Source organism: Octopus sinensis, linkage group LG10 (genome assembly GCF_006345805.1).
Source record: "Octopus sinensis linkage group LG10, ASM634580v1, whole genome shotgun sequence".
In the NCBI taxonomy this organism is placed as follows: Eukaryota; Metazoa; Mollusca; class Cephalopoda; order Octopoda; family Octopodidae; genus Octopus; species Octopus sinensis.
Genome location: NC_043006.1, coordinates 53,634,405 through 53,655,510, shown reverse-complemented (window position 1 = coordinate 53,655,510; position 21,106 = coordinate 53,634,405). Strand labels below are relative to the sequence as shown.

The 21,106-nt window shown below is 40.6% G+C and overlaps 1 protein-coding gene and 1 long non-coding RNA gene across 2 annotated transcripts in view; one reads left to right on the top strand and one right to left on the bottom strand.

Moving 5' to 3' along the window:
• Positions 1-1,970: 1,970 nt before the first annotated feature.
• LOC115216746 overlaps positions 1,971-21,106 on the bottom strand; it is a 34,411-nt gene continuing 15,275 nt past the window's right edge. The window contains exons 2-3 of the mRNA XM_029786297.2: positions 17,159-17,399; positions 1,971-3,079 (exon numbers count right to left, since the gene is read on the bottom strand). Coding sequence (XP_029642157.1) covers positions 2,717-3,079; positions 17,159-17,386 — 591 coding nt within the window. The 5' untranslated portion in view covers positions 17,387-17,399 and the 3' untranslated portion in view covers positions 1,971-2,716. The remainder of the gene's footprint in view (positions 3,080-17,158; positions 17,400-21,106) is intronic.
• Positions 13,505-21,106, top strand: part of LOC118765134 — a 15,811-nt gene continuing 8,209 nt past the window's right edge. Inside the window, exons 1-2 of the long non-coding RNA XR_005000988.1 lie at positions 13,505-13,959; positions 14,487-14,495. This is a non-coding gene — a long non-coding RNA (uncharacterized LOC118765134). The remainder of the gene's footprint in view (positions 13,960-14,486; positions 14,496-21,106) is intronic.

The following is a 21,106-nucleotide window of genomic DNA, read 5'->3' as shown; positions in this document are numbered from 1 at the left end:
CTAAACACACACACACACACACACACACAAATTCTGTCAACGAGGCAAAGATGTTTTAACACTAAATCACACTATTTCTCTTGTCATATAACAACAATGTAGGAGTGGAACTCTTGGTCTTCTGGTGTTCATTTGATACTTTGTCCAGTCAGCTAATTCAGGTTCGACATGTAGAACTGCTGACTAGTATACATCAATGCATGGAGAAAGAGATTGACAACATCTGTCACAGAAATCTGTGTATGTGTATATGTTATACACTGTTGTGTATACAAGTCATGTCACATAGAAAATAATAAAAGAATTGAGATTCATGTCTCTAATAACAATACAAGAATATTCACATTAAATTATACAAATAAAGATCTGATATAGATATAAACTAATAATAGTGGTAGTAGTTGTAGTAGTAGTTGTATCTGATTTAGGTACAAAGCCATCAGTTTTGAAGGGAACAGGGTTTGTCGATACCAATGACCACAGTATTTGGGTGGTGCTATATTTCATGTCATTATTATTTTTTATTTAAAGTTGAACTGGGTAGGATTTGAACTCAGGAAATATTGAACTGGAACAAATACTATGGAGCATTCTCTTTCACACCCATGACTTTGCCAATTTGCCTCATCTATATATATATACACACAGTGCCATGTAATGCTATTGTATTGAAAGAATTCTATATAATATATATGTACAGTAGTAGTGAGTGGTACTATTTTATATACATTATATATATATACTTTGTTTTTGGATTTGGTTTGCAAGATTCTTTATGTGAGTTTGTGTGTTGAAGCATATTTTGTTGTGTCTGGGGAGAGTCTCTTTTAGTGCCTTATTATTTATCACACTCCCTGGTAAAGTTTGCACTCATTTACATATTTATTTTTCCTAAAATTTTCGTTGTGTCTTGCAACCTTTTCAGTAGTCGTTGGAACTATTGAAAAGGCTGCAAGACACAAGGAAAATTTTACGAAAAATAAATATGTAAATGAGTGCAAACTTTACCAGTGAGTGTGTTAAATAAGGCACTAAAAGAGAATGACCCTCCTCAGCCACAACAACAACACACACACACATCATCATCATCATCGTTACATATATATATATCATCATCGTTTAACGTTTTCTTTCCATGCTAGCATGGGTTAGACAATTTGACTGAGGACTGGTGAACCAGATGGCTGCACCAGGCTCCAATCTTGATCTGGCAGAGTTTCTACAGCTGGATGCCCTTCCTAATGCCAACCAATCCAACAGTGTAGTGGATACTGTTACGTGCCACCATACACACAGTAGTTAGTTGTACTATTTTTCTGTATGTTTTGTGATTCCTAGTGTATTCAATATGTGTAGTGTTTAATATTGTTCTTTTCCTGCATGTTTATATCTAATTTTTTTTTAATCATTCCAAAGACACCTATTATGGGGATTGTTATCAAGTTGTAGAAAATCTGCCTCGACAAACTTCATTTGATCTGTACAAAAATGGAAGAGTGGATGCTGAAATGATGATTAAGTGGTGGATAGGCAAAACTAATAGATAATAGGACAAAATATCTAGTGCTATTTGTCCTTGTTCTTTAGGTTCTGAGCTCAAATCGTGCCAAGGTCAACTTTGCCTTTTAGCTCTCTGGGGTTGAAAAAACAAAGTACCAGCCAAGAAGTACTGGAGTCAATGTAACTGACTAACCCCTTCCCCTAAAATTGCTGATCTTGTACCAAAATTTAAAGCCATTATTATTATTATTATTATTATATTATTATTATTATTATTATTATTATCACCACCACCACCATTATCTACATGAACCATTATAAGCATTGTTATATTACTGAAACTTCAGTCTTTTAAATTCACTTATACCGCATTCTTGGTAATAACATGTTGAGTCCAATCAAGACTTCAATTTAAGGTGTTGAAACCTTGAAGGGTAAAATATGTTCTATTTTGTTTTTGTTTTTTTTTCCTACCAGACGTTACAAGAGGTGTCTAATGTCCCATTGTACAAGCTTATAAAAAACAAATGAAATAAACAATAAATTAGTAAGATCAATAAAAAGTTAAAAAAGAAAAGGAATAAATAACGAAAAGAAAAGCATATGCTTTTCTTTTCTACCTTTGCCTGACCCACAAAATGGAACATTTATGTTTTAGAAGGAAACAAAAAAAAAAAAAAAATCATTAGCTGTTTAGTTGTTTGATTGCTGTACTGTGATGCTGCAGTAATATGCAAATCAAGCGTTTAAGTTAATTTGGAAATGAAATGTGGAATGTAAAAAATAATTATTACCAGTATTATAGAGGTAACTGTGTATACGTTTTACATGCATACATACATATACATATATATACATATATATATATATATATATATATATATATATATATATATATATATATAGTGAGAGAGAGAGAGAGAGAGAGAGAGGGAGAGAAAGAGAAAGAGAGAAAAAGAGAAGGACAAGGATAAAAACAGATTAATATTCTAGCAGACTTCTATTCAAGGATCCTTTCTTCTACTCAAAAGATCCACATCATTGTAGCACAGATGGGATCTTAAGTGAATACACAGGTTCCTTGAAGTGTTTTACATTTCTGAACATAAAAACACATGAACACACAAGTAAAAGTGTATTCAAGTAGATAATAGCTAAATATCCCTAGCTTGTATTCTTTCTTTTTCATGAATAATGCTTTTATAAATAATATTTTTTATAGATAATATTCCTTGTCTTTAGTAGTAAAATTCTTTTTTTTACGCTCATTCACAGGTGACTCGTTGTCACTGAATTCAGTCACAGAATATTCTAGAACCGCCTTGTGCGAGGAAGAAGATGACGATGAAGGGAATGGTGAAGAGTTTTCAATGTCTCCGTTCTTCAGAGAGGTAGAATTCTCTGAAAGAGGACGTGTCATTCTTGCACTATCGACACTTATGCTGGAAGATTCCATTGTCTCAAGGAGATCCCGTAGAGAACTTTGGTAACCAAGAATGGTCTCAAGATGTTGGCACTGGTAGGTTAACTTCTCCAAGAGGAAATCCTTTTGATGGATTGTTTCTGTCAGAGTTTCAACCTGTGCGAAATAAACATGAGAAACTGAGATCAAGTTAAACACATCAAGTGAAATCAAAATAAAACAAGGAGTTTTCAAGGTTAAACTATATTGCAGGAGCTATGGAACCCTGTACTTTTCACAGCTAATCTATCTGATAAAGTATATATTAACACCATTTTTATGGCTATCATGGGCAAGTGTCTTCTGCTATAGCCCCGGGCTGACCAATGCCTTGCTTGACAACCGATGCTGGTGTGTTTACGTCCCCGTCACTTAGCGGTTCGGCAAAAGAGACCGATAGAATAAGTACTGAGCTTACAAAGAATAAGTCCCGGGGTCGATTTGCTCAACTAAAGGCGGTGCTCCAGCATGGCCGCAGTCAAATGACTGAAACAAGTAAAAGAGTAAAAGAATAAAAAAGTAAAAGAGTTGTCGTCATCATCATCATCATCATTGTTTTAACGTTCACTTTACCATGCTTCATGGGTCAGATGGAGTTCATTGAGGTAGGGTTTCTATGGCTAGATGCCATTCTAGTTGCTGACCATCACTAGTTTCCAAGCAAGTTAATACTTTCCCCTGACTTGACATGTTTCCATGGAAGGTTGGAAATAAATGACACTGCTTGTATGACAGTGACATTCATTTACTATTATCGTGCAATGTCAAGATTAGGAGATATACATCCACACAATACTTACACACCCACACCCGCATGACAGTCTTCTTTCAGTTTTTGTCTACCACAAGGTACCAGTTTTACATAAAAAAACACCCATGCCAGTGCCACATATAAAGCACCTGTGCAGGTGCCATGCAAAACGCATATATGATGTATAAGACACCCAGTACACTCTGTAAAGTGGTTGGTGTTAGGAAGGGCATCTCGTCATAAAAACCATGCCAGTATGGAAAACAGAATGGAAGACACAACAAAAATTTTAGGTGCAGGAGTGGCTGTGTGGTAAGTAGCTTGTTTACCAACCACATGGTTCCGGGTTCAGTCCCACTGCGTGGCACCTTGGGCAAGTGTCTTCTACTATAGTCTCGGGCCGACCAAAGCCTTGTGAGTGGATTTGGAAGACAGAAACTAAAAGAAGCCCGTTGTATATATGTATATATATGTATGTGCGTGTATGTTTGTGTGTCTGTGTTTGTCCCCCTAGCATTGCTTGACAACCGATGCTGGTGTGTTTATGTCCCCGTCACTTAGCGGTTCGGCAAAAGAGACCGATAGAATAAGTACTGGGCTTACAAAGAATAAGTCCCGGGGTCGAGTTGCTCGATTAAAGGTGGTGCACCAGCATGGCCGCAGTCAAAATGACTGAAACAAGTAAAAAGAGAAAAGAGAGAGATATTAAATGATGATGACATGGCTTTAAGTCAGTAACTGATATTACAAAAGATATCCAACTTTAATGCTCATCTCAATATTCAATTATGTTTTCAGTAACATTCCTAATTCCCTAAAAGAACCCCTCCCCACTCAAAAAAAAAAAAGCAAGTAAACTGGAACTTTCCTGACAGTTCCACTTGCTGTAAATGCTGTATGCGATGTTAGACACAAAGTTAAAATCAATGAGTCCTCGATATGTGTGTGTTTATAATAGTGTCCAGTTTGCGGTTTCGAAAGTCATCTATCTTACACAAATAGCATCCAGACACTTAAGAAACTGAATGAATGAAAGCCACTTCAGTTAGCAGAAAAAAAATAACAAAATAAATAATTTAGTCCTTGTTGAAAATATTAGAAGTTGAACTATCACTCTTTATCCTTTCTCTCAAACTAAATGAAGAAATCCAGGAATAAGGCTGAGAATTACCGACCTATATCTTGTTACAAATAGCCACATATTGGAGAAGCTAGTGGATGTGGTAGTACCAGTGGAAACTATTTCTCGTGTTATTATTTAATTCCAAGTCAGTTTTGATCCAGCAGACGTATTTATCAAACCTGTCCTAACTGTGACAATGTATCTAGGACTATATAATCCAGTGCGCCTTTTTTTTCTTCTTCAAATAGTAGAGAGTGATTTGAATGAGAAATGGTTGTTGTTTGAAGCAAGATGAACTTATTGGCATCATGATAAACAACAACGGAGTTGAACCAACAAAATGGCTTCTATGTGGTACAAAGCTACATAGAAATAATAGCAGTCAAATCTACTGAAAATCACACCATAGCATTTTAAAAAGAAAGGGATGTCAGACAATATGCATCTTGATATGTAAAAGCATGTGATAGTCATAGCTGGAATGACTTTGATCAAATGCTGGATTAGCACTAAACAACAACTTCTACATGGCTGCTTGACCTGCTAGAAATAGCAATTAAATCTCCCTCATACCAGTGTAATGTCTGAAAGAAAAAGGGACATGAAGTATAATGTAGTGCTTGAAAAGAAGAAATGACAGGCTGATCATATCTGGAAAGCTTTTGAACATGGGTCTACTCTATGAAGAGGTGACCTGGGGTTAAATAATAACAAAACTGAGATCAAAAGGAAAATATTTACTTTGAAGAAACGTGCTAGCACAGCAAATTTAATCTAGTTCATTGTAGCAAGTGGTGGCCAGGAAGAGTGGGGAGGTTGCTAGTGGTTCATCTACTGCAGTAATATATACCAAAATTATTTATGTAGAAACTACAGCTGCATATATTCCCAGTAGCTCTTGAGGATATAGAAAGAAATAATAATAAACAAAAATAATAAAAATAGCCATGTAATACATTTAGTTGATAACTATTCTTTCTGCTCATATTGATTTGTGATTTCAGGGAGATTTTCAAAACCACATTTTCTCATACACATATATCACATGTCTACTTACCCATTCATCTGAATTTGGATTACTTATAATTCTTCTAAACAGGTATATATTTAGGCTAGGCACCTGTGTTTTCTGTGAATTTGGTACTCTTTTACTTGTTTCAGTCATTTGACTGCAGCCATGCTGGAGCACCGCCTTTAGTTGAGCAAATCGACCCCAGGATTTATTCTTTGTAAGCTTAGTACTTATTCTATTGGTCTCTTTTGCCGAAATTGCTAAGTTACGGGGATGTAAACACACCAGCATTGGTTGTCAAGTAATGTTGGGGAGACAAACACAGACACACACATACATATATACGATGGGCTTCTTTCAGTTTCCGTCTACCAAATCCACTCACAAGGCTTTGGTTGGCCCGAGGCTATAGTAGCTTCTACTTGCCCAAGGTGCCACGCAGTGGGATTGAACCCGGAACCATGTGGTTGGTAAGCAAGCTACTTACCACACAGCCACTCCTTGCTACAATGGACTAGATTAAATTTGCTGTGCTAGCACATTTCTTCAAAGTAAATATTTTTCTTTTGATCTCAGTTGAAAACTGTGAGAAAGCCTGTTGTATGTCTGTGTGTGTGTGTGTGTCTGCTCCCCACTATTGGTGTAGTTATCTCCCACAATTTGTTTATATTTTCCATAACCTAGTGGTTCAGTAAAAGAGACTGACAATAACTTATCAAACGTTAAAAAAAGATAAGTACTAAGGTCGATTTATTTAACTGAACTGTTCAAGGTAGTGCCCCAGCATGACCACAGTTTGATGACTCAATCAAGTAAGAGATAAATAAAAAAAAGATATGTATACATATTTCATTTGTGTGTTTGGTTTTGCAGGAATTGATTCAAACTCATTTGTTGAAACATATTCTGTTGCATCACAGCAAGGTCATTATGCTAATGATAGATACACTGGTTCTATTTCATTTATTTTTATTTGTCAATTGATTAAGTATTTAACCAATTATCTAACCGATCTAACCAATGGTCTTTGCACTCAAGAAGACCCATCTTCCACAGCAGAAGTTAAGGTTGCATTCTCTGGTGAAGAGGATTGGCCTGTAAGAGTCCTGTACCAGTGCCTTATAACAGAACTTGTGCTGGTGCTTTGTTAAAAGATTCTAGCTCACTTTGTAAAGCAGTTGGCATTAGGAAGGGCATCCAGCCATAGAAACCAAACCAGATCAGACTAGAACCTGGTGCAGCTCTCCAGCTTGCCAATTCCGGTCAGATCATCCAACCCATGACAGCATGGAAAACATGTTAAATGATGATGATGATGTTTCATTAATCATTTGGTAACTCAATCAGTTAGATATATCCTTTAGAAAGTCCTTTTGTTGCCATTCACAAACCTGGAGTAGAGACGGTATGTCATTGATGAGGTCATGAATGATGACTCGAATGATTGACTGAATGATTAATCAAACAATCAATTACTAAATTGGTTAAATAAAACTAAGGAAGTGAAGTAGAACCAGACTACGTATTTATTATTGGCATAACTGACCATCCTGAGATACAACAGAATATCATTATTTAATGTTCATTTTGCCACACATGCCTGAGTGATCTGGAATTTTGCTGAGGCAGGTTCTCTATGGCCAGGTGACTTTCTTATCACCAACCTTCTTCTGTTTTCAAGCAAGGTAATACTTTCCCATGGAAGATTGGATTTAAACAACCTTGCCTGTATGATGATGATTCTCATTTACAAGCACCACATGACGTCTAGATAAGAACACACATAGAATCTCACAGCTCCCACCCCTGCATTATATATATATATGTATATGTGTGTGTATATATATATATATATATATATATATATATATATATATATACACACACACACATACATACATACATATATACACACACACATACACACACACACATACATACATGATGAGCTTATTTTTAGTTTCCATCAATCAAATCCACTCACAAAGCTTTGGTTGGCCTGGGACTATAATAGAAGACATTTGCTCGAGAGCCATGCTATGGGACTGAACCCAAGACCATATTGTTGAGAAGCAAGCTTCTTAACCATACAGCCACCCCTGCAATACATATTTATGAATTACATAAAAACACATATGCATATACACTAAGTGGTAAAGAAGTCTTATCTCAGATTGCTAGGCTCCATTAAGAAGATAACCATAGGCTACAACAAAATGGCAAGATGCTGTGGTGGAGAAGGTCTGTCCCACCCATGCCATAATGGAAAAGCAAATGTTAAGGATAATAATGTATATAAAGCCGAAGTTGTTTGTGTGTGGTAAGTTTGGTAGCCTTCAACTAACACTATCTCCTCCAAGACCTTGCGGTGCAAGCTGACCAAAATTGAGAGTATGATAGAAGAAGGCCTGCTTTTCATTCCGTAGAAGATAAAATTCAAATCGGACCATGTTAAGACCAAAAATTATTTACATAAAAAAAGGTGCTTTTTTCCATGAAAATCCCTATTTTTTATGATTTTTTGACTGCTGTGTCGTCATTTTTCAGTGTATTTCAACCAGAAAAATGTTCACTACATAATGCAAAATTTTTACTTTTCAAAAATTCCAATTCTAAAGGGTCGAAACAAAGCTGAGCAACGCCAGGCGATACTGCTAGTAATGTATATAAACGTATGAACACAAACTCCATTAGTCTATTATTTGGATATTGACCCAAGAACTGCTACGACAGCCATTATTGAAAGGTGGTTCACAGTTAATTTCTTATTTTTATCTATTTGTTTTGTGACATTAATTTTTTTTCCCCCCAGTTAAAACAGATAGATATTCAACAACACAAAAACTTTATCAAAATGTCATACTCAATGTAGATGTGTAGTTGAACAGCCAGAGGCTGTGGTTTCATCAAGGAAAAATACCTTCATACATGTGTTGTGTTAAGAAACAATATACTACAGAGCTAAGCAAAATGAAATTACCCCAGAAGTGACAGCGAGAGTGATAGATATGTAATTTGCCATTGTTGTTGCTTCTTAATGTCACACACTCATGTCATTTCCAAAATGAAATCAAATCAGCTAGTCTGAAGTATATACAGAGAATGTATAAACTACACACTGGTTTGCAAAGGTGCAACATAAGCAGAATAAAATTTGAATTATGCAATAAAAGCAGTTCTATGACATACTTAACAATATATATGGGTCTAGAGTGAAGATATTCAAAGTCCTAAGTCAATCCTTTAATGTGCCCCCCCCCACTTCTCCCAGTCCTATGTGTTTGTCTACAGGGACAGAGATGGAGGTCAAAGGGGCTTAATGGAAGCTACAGGGTGATGAGAATGATAGAAAATAAGAGAGGGTGTTAAAGATGAGGCGTAGCAGTCCTAAGATGTAGCTCAGATGAGAGAGTTACTTATTTACCCAGCATGGATGGTACATTGAGATGTTTATGTGTATGGAGAGAGAGAGAGAGAGAGAGAGAGAGAGAGAGAGAGAGAGAGAGAGAGAGAGAGAGAGAGAGAGAGAGAGAGAGAGAGAGAGAGAGAGAGAGAGAGAGAGAGAGATCAGGACTTGTTTTTCATGCTTTCAACAGGAGCTGAATTGTCAAACACAAAGTTGAACTGGTGGAGAAATCACACTCAGCTGTCCATCGAATGTCAACACACAAGTAAAATATTAAACAATGATGGCACTAGACATTTATTCTAAATCTGTCTTGACACACCAAGGGTTAGTTCAAGGTGAAGGTGAACCACACACCTGTATAAAGGTTACACACACACACACACAGTGTGTAGATGCTGGGGTGGTTTGAGTAGTAAGAAGTTTGCTTCTCAACCACATGGTTCCAGGTTCAGTCCCACTGAGTGGCACCTGGGGCGAAAGGCAAATGTCTTCTACTATAGCCTTGGGCCAATCAAAACCTCGTAAATGGAATTTGTAGGTGGAAACTGAAAGAAGCCCATCATGTGTATATATGCATATGTGGGCACAGGACGTCATGAAACGTGTACAACAGAAAAGTATGAAGCATGAGTACATGGAAGATGAACTATTGATTTGAACAATGAAAGACACAAATGGAAAACAAAACAAATATAAAGAACGACCCTTCCTCAGTTGTTGGCTGTTTCTCTAGTCTTGTATTTCGAGCATTTAACAACAATATATGTTTTTGATAAAACAGTTGCTCCCACAAAGCAAATTAAATAAAAATTGGGATTTTGCAGAGGGTCAAAATAGGTAACATAAACAGGACAGTGAAAACAAACAGTCTGCATCACGAGTCTGGAACCCCTATCTTGCTCAGGATACTGACCTCCTAGAAACTGTTCAGAGATGTGCAACCAAGCAAATACTTTCAATCAGGCATCTACCATACTCTGAATGCCTTGCTTCCCTAGGCATAGATACACTGAAGCTCCAACGTCTGGTAACTGACTTAGTAAACAACCACAAAATTATTAACCATTGTGCCAACAATCACTTTGAGCACATTTTGGAACTCCATGTGTCTAACACATGTGGGCATGCCTACAAAGTCAAAAAACAGTACAGCTCCCATGACTTTTGGAAACATTTTTTCACACTCAAGAGTTGCTGAAGTATGGAACAAACTACCTGCATCAGTTGTTAGCTGCCAAGACATCACATCATTTAGAACATCCATGCTTCCTGAAATTCGCCAACACTACACCTGATATCCTTCCCTCCATAGGCATGCACACATGTATATCATGGCTCATACACTGTTCACTTTCCTGACATTTGTACTTAATTCAATGTACTGTACATGCACTTTTGATGAATTGTAGTGCACCCGAGCACTATACACAATAATTTCATTATTATTTTTATATGCGTGTATGTGTGTGCATGTGTGTGTAAATAATTTTACACCAAATATATGATAATACTGTTATTATTTAGATCTAGGTCAGCCCTGATCAAGCAGAATTATGATCAGAGGCATTTTAGAACATCTTGTCTTCGTAGGTATGTGCAGGACTTCTTTATCTAAAGTACCCTTTTCTTAATTCAAGCAGTAGGAGCAACTTGAAAGGCATCTGGCTGCTATATCTAGCATTTAGAGTTATCATGTAGTGGCTCCCTCAATAGTTTATATGATAATCTTCATGGTGAAGTACTAGTAGCAGTAGGAGTGATTGTAGCAGTAGAGATAGAAATGATGGCAGTGATGGTGGTGGTGATTATGATAACCAAGACAGGGAAATACAATGGTGGTGATAGTGAAAATAATGACAGTAATAATAAAAAAATGACAGTGATAATAATGGCGATGATGATGATGATGATGATAATGCTGATAGCTATGGTAATAGAGGTAAAAGCTCTTTTAATGATGCTACAGGCGACAATAGAAAGAGATAACAGACATGATGATTATTCTAATGCTATGACAAAAGAAATAACAGTTATAATAGCAATGCTAATAAGTATGGTAGTTGAGGAAAGAGCTATTAATGATGATGCTAATGGCTTTGATAATAATAGTAGTATCATCAACATCACCTAACATCTGTTTTCCATGCTGGCATGGGTTGGATGGCTTGACAGGGACTGGTAAGGCTAATGTTTCTGCCAGTGGCGAGCTGGCAGAAACATTAGCACACCGGGCGAAATGCTGAGCAATATTTCGTCTGCCGCTACGTTCTGAGTTCAAATTCCCCCGAGGTCGACTTTGCCTTTCATCCTTTCGGGGTCGATTAAATAAGTACCAGTTATGCACTGGGGTCGATATAATTGACTTAATCCGTTTGTCTGTCCTTGTTTGTCCCCTCTGTGTGTAGCCCCTTGTGGGAAGTAAAGAAATAAGGAACTGATAAGGCCAAGGGCTGCACAAGATCCCATAATCTGCTTGGCTTGGTTTCTACAGCTGGATGCCCTTCCTAACACCAACCACTTTGCAGAATGTACTGGGCACTTTTTAAGTGGCGCCATCACCAGTGGTTTTTATGTGGTACCATCACGACTGCTTTTTAAGTGACACCAGCACCAGTGCTATTTATGTGGCACCAGCACTAATCCCAATGCTTTTTATGAAGCCCCTTCATTTTAGGATACAAATTCTGTTGTAGTGGGCAGGTCTCTTTGAATACAGCAATGTACCACATATCTCTGTCACCTGTCATCTTTCGTAAGGCTCAGAGTTTTGAGAACAGCCTTCGATACTTTGTACCATGTTTTCCTGGGTCTCTGTTTTCCACAACTTCTCTCTATTTTATGTGATCAGCACTCTTTCATGCACTAAGCACCACTTCTTTATGTGAGTATAGAAATAGAAATAACAGATATTATGATGACACAAAAGGTTATCACCATCATCATTTAATGTCCACTTTTCCATGCTTGTATAGGTCAGATGGAATTTGTTGAGGCAGATTTTCTATGGTCAGATGCCTTTCCTGTTGCTAATATTCAGCTCCTTTCAAACAAGTGTGGGATGACGTCAGCAGCCGGGTGCGTTGACCGGAAGCTGGGGCAAGCGGAAGGGGTCAGCTGTCAGGCATGCGCAGGGAGCGGAAATTGCCCTTTCCAACGTGGGTCGTGCAGGTGACAAGACGTGTGAGGACATCGCTAAGGGTTTGGGGCTAGCAGCTGCTATCGTTAGTGTTCGGGTCGGGGCTGTGAGGAAGGACTAGTCATCACTGGAGGGTCTCCGTCACTACGAAGAGAAGGTAGGTGCCTCTATATTCAAATCGCGCACTCACTACAAGCTATTTCGGCCGTTCTTAAACATTCGCATTTTTTTTCAACACGATGTCTGCAAAAATTAGGATCGCCAGTGACGTCGTCAGACCTTTTAATGGCGAAGGCGATGTAGTGGCCTGGATTCGCAAAATCAGGCTGGTGGCGAGACTGCAGGGCATAAGCGACGTGGCGAGTCTTATGGCGCTGTATTTGGAAGGGAGTGCATTGACGCTCTACCTAGAGATGGATGAAGAGGAACGGCTCAGCGAGGAGAATATAGAGCGACGCTTGCGTGACGCCTACACGGAATGCGAGTACACAGCTTTCGCTAAGCTAGGTGCAATCAGGTGGACGGGAGGCCAAGTGGACGACTTTGCATCAGAAGCTAGAAGGCTAGCGACTCTGGCCGGGTTTGCCGGAGAAGGACTGGAGAGAGCAGCCCGACTGGCGTTCGTGAATGGGTTCCCCGACGATGTAGGGATTCACCTACAACGACTGCCCGGGGTTAAAAAGATGTCATTGAGCGAACTTGTAGCTCAGGCTCGCGCATTGACGAGACACTTTGGGCGGAAGGCGATAGCGATGGTGGTGACGGAGGCGCGTAAAGACGGACGACGTCCCGAGAAAGAGGTACAGAAGCTCACCGTGCAACGAGAGCGGCCATTCTCAGGACGGTGTTTTAGATGCCAGGGACCGCACATGGCGCGGGACTGTACGCAGCCGGGGCCCGTTTGCTATCGATGCAGGCAGACAGGGCACATTGCCCGTGATTGCGACCAGGGAAACGACCGCGGGGAAGTTGCCTCTCGAACTTTCCCCTCAAATGAGTAGAGGCGCTATTGGAGACGCTGCCATTGATTGACGTGGAGGCTGAGGGGGAGACGTTCAAGGCCCTTGTGGTTACGGGCTGTACGACCAACCTGGTGACTTCGAGGGTGACGAAGGAATGGAACGGGGTGAGTAGTGTCCGGGCGGTCGACGGCAGCGAAATCCGTTGCAGAGGCAGCAGCAAGGTAGAGATAGTGGTGCGCGGCGCGACGCTAAGGCTGCAGGCAATTGTGGCCGAACGCGTGATAGATGGAGTTGATGTGGTGATGGGGATGGACGCCATCAACTGCCTCGGTGGCGTCAGTGTTGTGGGAAATGAGGTCACGTTCGGAAGCGTGGGGGCGTCGTGCACTGCGAGTCAGGATCGCCAGAGAGAGCAGAGCCCCACGAGGGACTGCGCCGCTTACACCATCGAGGACAAAGACTTTCAGGCGGCGTTCGATGGTCAGCGGTGGACGATAGAGTGGCGATGGAAGGACGAGCCCCCGACGCTGGAGAACAGGGTGAGCTGTTACCAGCATACCCTGAAAGGCCACGCCAGGGTCGAGTTTGAAGACGAGGTGGAGAGGTGGAAGGAGGAGGTAGCGGGCGGAGTGCTACCCCTGATAGCGGTGATGCAGCCTACGAAGGGAAAAGTCAGACCGGTGCTGGACTTCAGGGAGCTAAACCAGCACATATCGTGTCACACGGGAGGTGAGGCGACAGACGTTTGTGGTGAGGCATTACATAAGTGGAGACAGTCGACTGAGGCAGCGACAATTGTCGACTTGAGATCGGCATACTTGCAGCTCCATGTGAGCGACAAACTATGGCAATATCAGCTGGTGCGGTACAAGAACCGGACGTACTGTCTAACCAGGCTGGGTTTTGGGCTGAATTCCGCTCTGAAGATCATGGCGGCAGTGCTTAGGTCCGTCCTAGGGAAAGACGGCAAGATTAGAAAGGCCACCGGCTCCTACATTGACGACATTTTGGTGGACGAAACTGTAGTGCCAGCCGACGAGGTAGTTAGACATCTGGAGAAGTTCGGACTGATTGCTAAGCCACCGGAGTCGATTGAAGGGGGAGCCGCGCTGGGGCTGAAGCTGCGAAGAGATGGATCAGGTGAATTGGTGTTCCGGAGAGGAAATGAAATCCTAGAGCTGAGTTCCAGCGTCAGCAGGAGAGAGCTGTTCTCGGTGTGTGGGAAGTTGGTCGGTCATTACCCGATCGCTGGATGGCTGCGCACGGCGTGTAGTTACACCAAGAGACGAGCAGAAGGAGAGAGGTGGGGCGACAAGGTGGGAGAAGGGACGGTGGCGATGATGCAGGAGATTCTAGAGAGGACAAGAGCGGAAGACCCGGTCAGGGGGAACTGGTACGTGCCCAAGACGAAATGCGGGACTGTCTGGTGTGATGCTAGCAGTATAGCGATAGGGGTGGTGTTGGCAATCGAAGGCACAGCGGTGGAGGACGTGGCCTGGCTTCGGAAAGCAGATGATTTCAACCACATCAATGTCGCCGAATTAGACACGCTGCTGAGAGGGGTGAACTTGGCCTTGAAATGGGGGCTGCTCACGATTGAAATGCGGACGGATTCGGCCACTGTGCTTGGCTGGGTAGGATCGGTGATCACCGGTGACAGGAGGGTGCGGACGAAAGGTGCTGCGGAGATGTTAGTGAAGCGCCGTCTAGGAGTTCTAGGTGAATTGATCGCCGAATTCGGACTGAAGCTGAGCGTGGTTTTCGTGCCTTCGGAGAAAAACAGGGCAGACGTACTGACCAGGGTGAAAAGAGCGTGGTTAGAAGAACCGGAGGAGGCCCGGAAAGGGATAGCTGCGGCGTGTCGGTTGGATGACTCTGAACTGAAGAAACTGCATGCTATGCATCACCTGGGTGTGGACAGGACCCTGTATCTAGCAAAAAAAACTGATGCTGACGTCACTAGGAGAAGCGTCCGGAAGGTGGTCGGGAGCTGCGACAGGTGTCAGTCCATCGACCCTGCTCCGTGTGGGCATGAACAGGGAAGCCTTTCCGTGGAGCAGAACTGGAAAAGGCTAGCTGTGGATGTGACACACTACCGTCAGCGAATGTACCTCTCCATGGTCGACTGTGGGCCGGGCAGGCTGGCCATTTGGAGGGAGTTGAGATCGTGCAGATCCTGAACGGGATATTTTTAGAAAGAGGTCCCGTGGAAGAACTACTGATGGACAACGGGGCGGCGTTTCGTTCGGAAGCATTGAGGATTATGCTTGATCGGTGGAATGTGCGACGCTTGTTCAGAGCAGTGTATAGGCCGAGCGGTAACGGGATCGTGGAGAGGCACCATCGGACAGTCAAGGCCATAGCGGAAAGGGGGCACATTTCGCCGCTTGAAGCAGTTTTTTGGTACAACTTGTCTCCCCGATCCGGACAAGCTGAGGAATCTGTACCGCAGAGAGCTGTGTTCAAATATGAATGGAGGCACCCGAGCAAAGCGCCGGAGGGTCACGAAGAAGAGAAGGGACCCGTTCGCGTGAAAATAGGGGAGGAAGTCTGGGTCAAGCCACCAAAGGCGCGCTGTACGTCTCAATGGAGCAGAGGAACGGTGATGGCGATCAATTCCAGAAGCAACGTATCCGTAGATGGAACACCACGACACGTCTTGGACCTTCACAGGATTGTTGCTTCGACGGACGATGATTCTGGAGAGGGGGAGAACGAGGTGCCCAGCTTGAGAAGATCTCGATGAGCAAGGCGCTCTCCCGGTTAGATGGTGGACTACAACATGGAGCGGAGAGATTGTGATCTTTAAGATCAGGGTGGCGTGTGGGATGACGTCAGCAGCCAGGTGCGTTGACCGGAAGCTGGGGCAAGCGGAAGGGGTCAGCTGTCAGGCATGCGTAGGGAGCGGAAATTGCCCTTTCCAACGTGGGTCGTGCAGGTGACAAGACGTGTGAGGATGTCGCTAAGGGTTTGGGGCTAGCAGCTGCTATCGTTAGTGTTCGGGTCAGGGCTGTGAGGAAGGACTAGTCATCACTGGAGGGTCTCCGTCACTACGAAGAGAAGGTAGGTGCCTCTATATTCAAATCGCGCACTCACTACAACAAGATAATATTTCCCCATGGCTAGACATGTTTTTCATAGAAGACGAGAAATTAATAACATTGCTTTATGATGATGATGATGATAATGCAGTTTGCAACCATCACGTGATGTCAGGATAAAGGTACACACAAAAAACATGAAGCTTATAGCACAGCCCACAGGTTTGCTAGTTCGTTGAACTGTATGTTAAATGATGATATCTCCCCACCCTCTCTCTCTCTATATATATGTGTGTGTATGTATATGAGGTTGGAAAGGACATCCAGCTATAGATTCCTTGCTAAAATAGGCAGTAGAACTCAGTGCAATCCACTGGACTCATCAGTTCCTGTCAAACAATCCAACTCACATCATCATGGAAGGCAGACATTAAATGACAATGACAATGATGATATGAAGGCATTTTGCAGTTTCTATCTATCAAATCTACTCAGAAAGTTTTGCTTGGCCTGGAGCTATAGTAGAACTATAGAACAAGACACCCAAGGTGCTGGGCAGTGGGACTGAACCAAAGATCACATGATTGGAGAGCAAGCTTCTTAACCTTGCAGACATGGCTGTATGTGATAGAAATAACAGCTATTATCATTTTGCTTACTGTTATAGTATTAAGAAAAACAGCTGTTATAATGATGCTAATGGCTATAGTAGTCAAGGTAACAATGATTATGATTATAACAATAAAATAAATTTATACTGACATCTTTTTCTAAATCTCTTAATCTCATGTCCAACACCTTCACTTCAGTGTCATGACTGCGATTGATTTCATTTATTTTTTCTTTAAAGGCTTCATCGGCAGCCAACTGCTTCAACTGTTGCTCATTTATGATGCTTTCCAGTTCATCAACTCTGTGGTAGAGTGCCTGCAAGTGCCGGTTGGCTTCTTGGATCGTTGATCGGGGAAACATATCTTTCCCCTCAGACATGGATGATGTCAGTCTGAAAAAGAAGGAAATAGTGATAAGTCTGTTACAATCTAGAGAGATTAAGTCAATAAAAGGGCTCCTTTTTTTTAAATAATTTTTTTCTTTCTGTCAAACTTACTTAAGGGCCAATCTTGTACAATGTATGTGACAGTCAGAGAAGCAAATCATGAAAGCTCTAAGCTGTAAATCTTAAACATTTACAAGGATTTTATTGATTTAATTTTCACAGTAAAATTTGACAACAAATATTTTAATCTGGAATTTATGTTGAATTTTTTGAAGAGGATCCATAAAGTGTATCACCATTATCATTTAGTGTCCATTTTCCATGCTAGCATGAGTTAGATGGTTTGACAGGAACTGTAAGCTGGAGAGCTGTACCAGGCTCCTGTCTGGTTTCTACGGCTGGATGCCCTTCCAAATGCCAACCACTGCAAGAGTGCAGTGAGTGTCTTCTATGTGTCACTGGCATGGGTGCCTTTTATGTGTCACTAGCACTGGCTATGACCATGATCCCACTTAGCTTGTAGGGTCTTCTCAAGCACAGCAAATTGCCAAAGGTCTTGATCATGTCATTGCCTCCATGACACCCAACATCTGAATATTACGCTTCACCATCTTGGGTCTTCTGCTTTCACAGATTCCCTTCACAGATAGTGATCGGCACTTCTCTACACATCTGTCCTCATCCATATGCATCACATGACCATACCTGTGCAATCGTCTCTCCTGCACACCACATCTGATGCATCTTATGTCCAATTTTTCTCTGAAGATGTTTACACTCTGTTGTACATGCACACTGACATTGTACATCCAGTGAAGCATACTAGTTTAATTTCTTTCAAGCCTTCACATGTTCTCTGCAGTCATAGCTCATGTTTCACAGGCATCATACAATCTGTCTTTCATTCTAAGAGAGGGGCCCTTTGTTACCAACAAAGGTAGAATCTCTCTGAACTTTGCCCAGCCTATTCTTATTCTAGCAGCTATGCTCTCAGAGTATCCACCACCACTGTTGAGTTGGTCACCTACATAACGGAAGCTATCCACTACTTCTAAGTATCCTTCCTGGCTTTTTCTCCCAGAGTCTATTTTCTGTACATTTCTAGTGTTTATTGTACCTATACACCTGCTACACACAAAAATGATTTTCTCTGTTACATACATAACATACATGACATTGCACAAAATGCCTTTTATCATATGAAAATATTAACTGCTAATTACTTTGAGCTGCTCCAGAGCAACATAAAAAGCCTAATGTTGTTTATTTACAATAACACTGAAATTTCAAAAAATGCTAATGAATTTGCTGGATAACAATATCTGTGGTTACAGTTTTCATTTTCCTGATGTGATGTGCATGACAAGAATGGCTTCCAAATAGTGTGAATCTAGAAGAAACTGTCTCAATATTGATATCTGGTCAAAAAATTAAATTGTATATGGTAATTTTTATTGTAAGAAGGAATTTCTTCTTCACTGTAACTGCAGTGAATTTGCCTTTAGAAGTTAAAATATGCCATAAACAAATTTGAAGTAACCTAAAGTTTTAGAAGGACATTGAGCTGAAAACTGGAATGATGTTTACTACTATTATTCGTTTCAAATTTTGGCACTATACCAGAAATTTTGGGTGGGGTAGTAAGTCAGTCACATCAACCCCAGTGCTCGACAGGTGCTTATTTTATCAATCCCAAAAGAATGAAATGTAAAGTTGACCTTGGCAAAATTTGAACTCAGAACGCAATGAGGGACAAAATGCTGTTAAGCATTTTATCCAGTGAGGAGGAGGAGCTGCCACCACCACCACCACTACTATTACTACTAATAATAATAAATACCCTGATGCAGTACCAGGCAGTGGCTCTCATGGCTTCTGACCATAACTGATTGGAAGTGTTATCATGTACATTGTTTTGTGTTGGTATAAAAGATGGGCTACAGCAAATATTCTGCTCAATACCACAGATTTGCTTGTCAGTTATTTGACCTTAACCAGTTGACCATGTCCTTTAGTGGCTGACGATATGTGCATCTCTAATCACAAGCAGAAGTAGTGGGGGGTATCATAGCCGTGTGTTGAAAGGAATTCTTTGAGGTTTGGATAATTCACCTTTGGAAATATGGGTGGTTCATTCAAGATCCTTAAACAATCCTTATTCAGGGACCTTTTGAGTGGATGGTCTACTCAACCAGAAGAAAATTCTAACTGGGCCCCCACCTGCAAGGTTATGTGCTGTTTATCCTACTATATCACCATGTCATGCACAGTTGGTTGTGATGCATGTGCCTGGTGTACCCTTATCAGACAGGTAGTCATGATGGGTATACTGGGCATCATATATTTTACCCCAGTGTCACTTTGATGGTATGCCCTGCACTCTCACTCAATAATAATAATAATGATATTGCAGTTATCTCTTGACTAGACAGAGTGAATGCTAGAAGAAATGAGGAGAGAGGGGGAGGGAGAAAGGCAGAAAGAGAGAACCAGTATAGATAATGGAGTTCCCTTTTTATATATATATATATATAATATATATATATATTTGATATTTATTAGAATGACTGAAGGATGATGTGTAGAGTCCCAGCCTAGTAAGGTTATAATACAAAACAGTATGGCATATGAATAACGAAGTATTTGCCTGACAGGCTCACTACCAGTAATGCCCTCTCCACTAACCTACAATTATTAAAGCCACAATTATGACAGAAATATCAACCCCTTCCACTTTTGTCAATAATCTCAATAATTATCAACCATAACACAGATACTAATTTTCAGTTTATTGATTTTTTTTAATGCTATAATTTAGGCCAACAAAGTTTGGGCATAATCAAATAATATATCAGGACTATATTGTATTTATTTCTATACTTTAAACTATTCAATACAATCATACAGTTGTCAATGTTTAAACAAATACACACAAACACACAAATAGATAGATAGATAGAGATAGACAGATAGATAGAGAGATAGACAGACAGATAGATAGATAGATAGATATAGACAGACAGACAGATAAATAGATAGGTACATAGATAGAGAGATAGATATTCAAATAAATGGATAGATAGGTATATATATATATATATATATATATATATATATATATAGAGAGAGAGAGAGAGAGAGATATCCATATATATTTCAGAGGTGTACTTGTTTGGCAAGTGATTACATCTGAGACAAATGTGTTGAAACTATAACAATAACAGTATGGAAGGCACATATTAGCTATTCAAAAACACACAAAGACTGTTAACTTTGTTCATATGTGTGTGTGTGTGGAATGCATCTTTAGAGATACACTCAATTGGTTATAGCTAAACAGCAAGGTTACTGAAATAACTGGTTTTAAAATGTGTTCACCATTGTCAGGCTCGACTTGACCTGCCTGTTCTGGCAAAAGACCAGAACTTATAGCTACCTACAGAGAAAACATTGTTTAAAACACAAGAAAGTAAGCTAATTTGCATATTGGCAAATTTATCAAACTTTTGTAATTCTTCCCCTACACATTACACAGTATGAATAATAATATATTTAAATATTCATTTTTAACAGCTATGGTAGAAGACACTTGCCCAAGATGCCACGCAGTGGGACTGAACTCAGAACCATATAGTTGGGAAGCATACTTCTTACCACTCAGCTTTGCCTGCACCTATAATTGTTCCCATACCAAGAATTGAACCCTGGTCTAC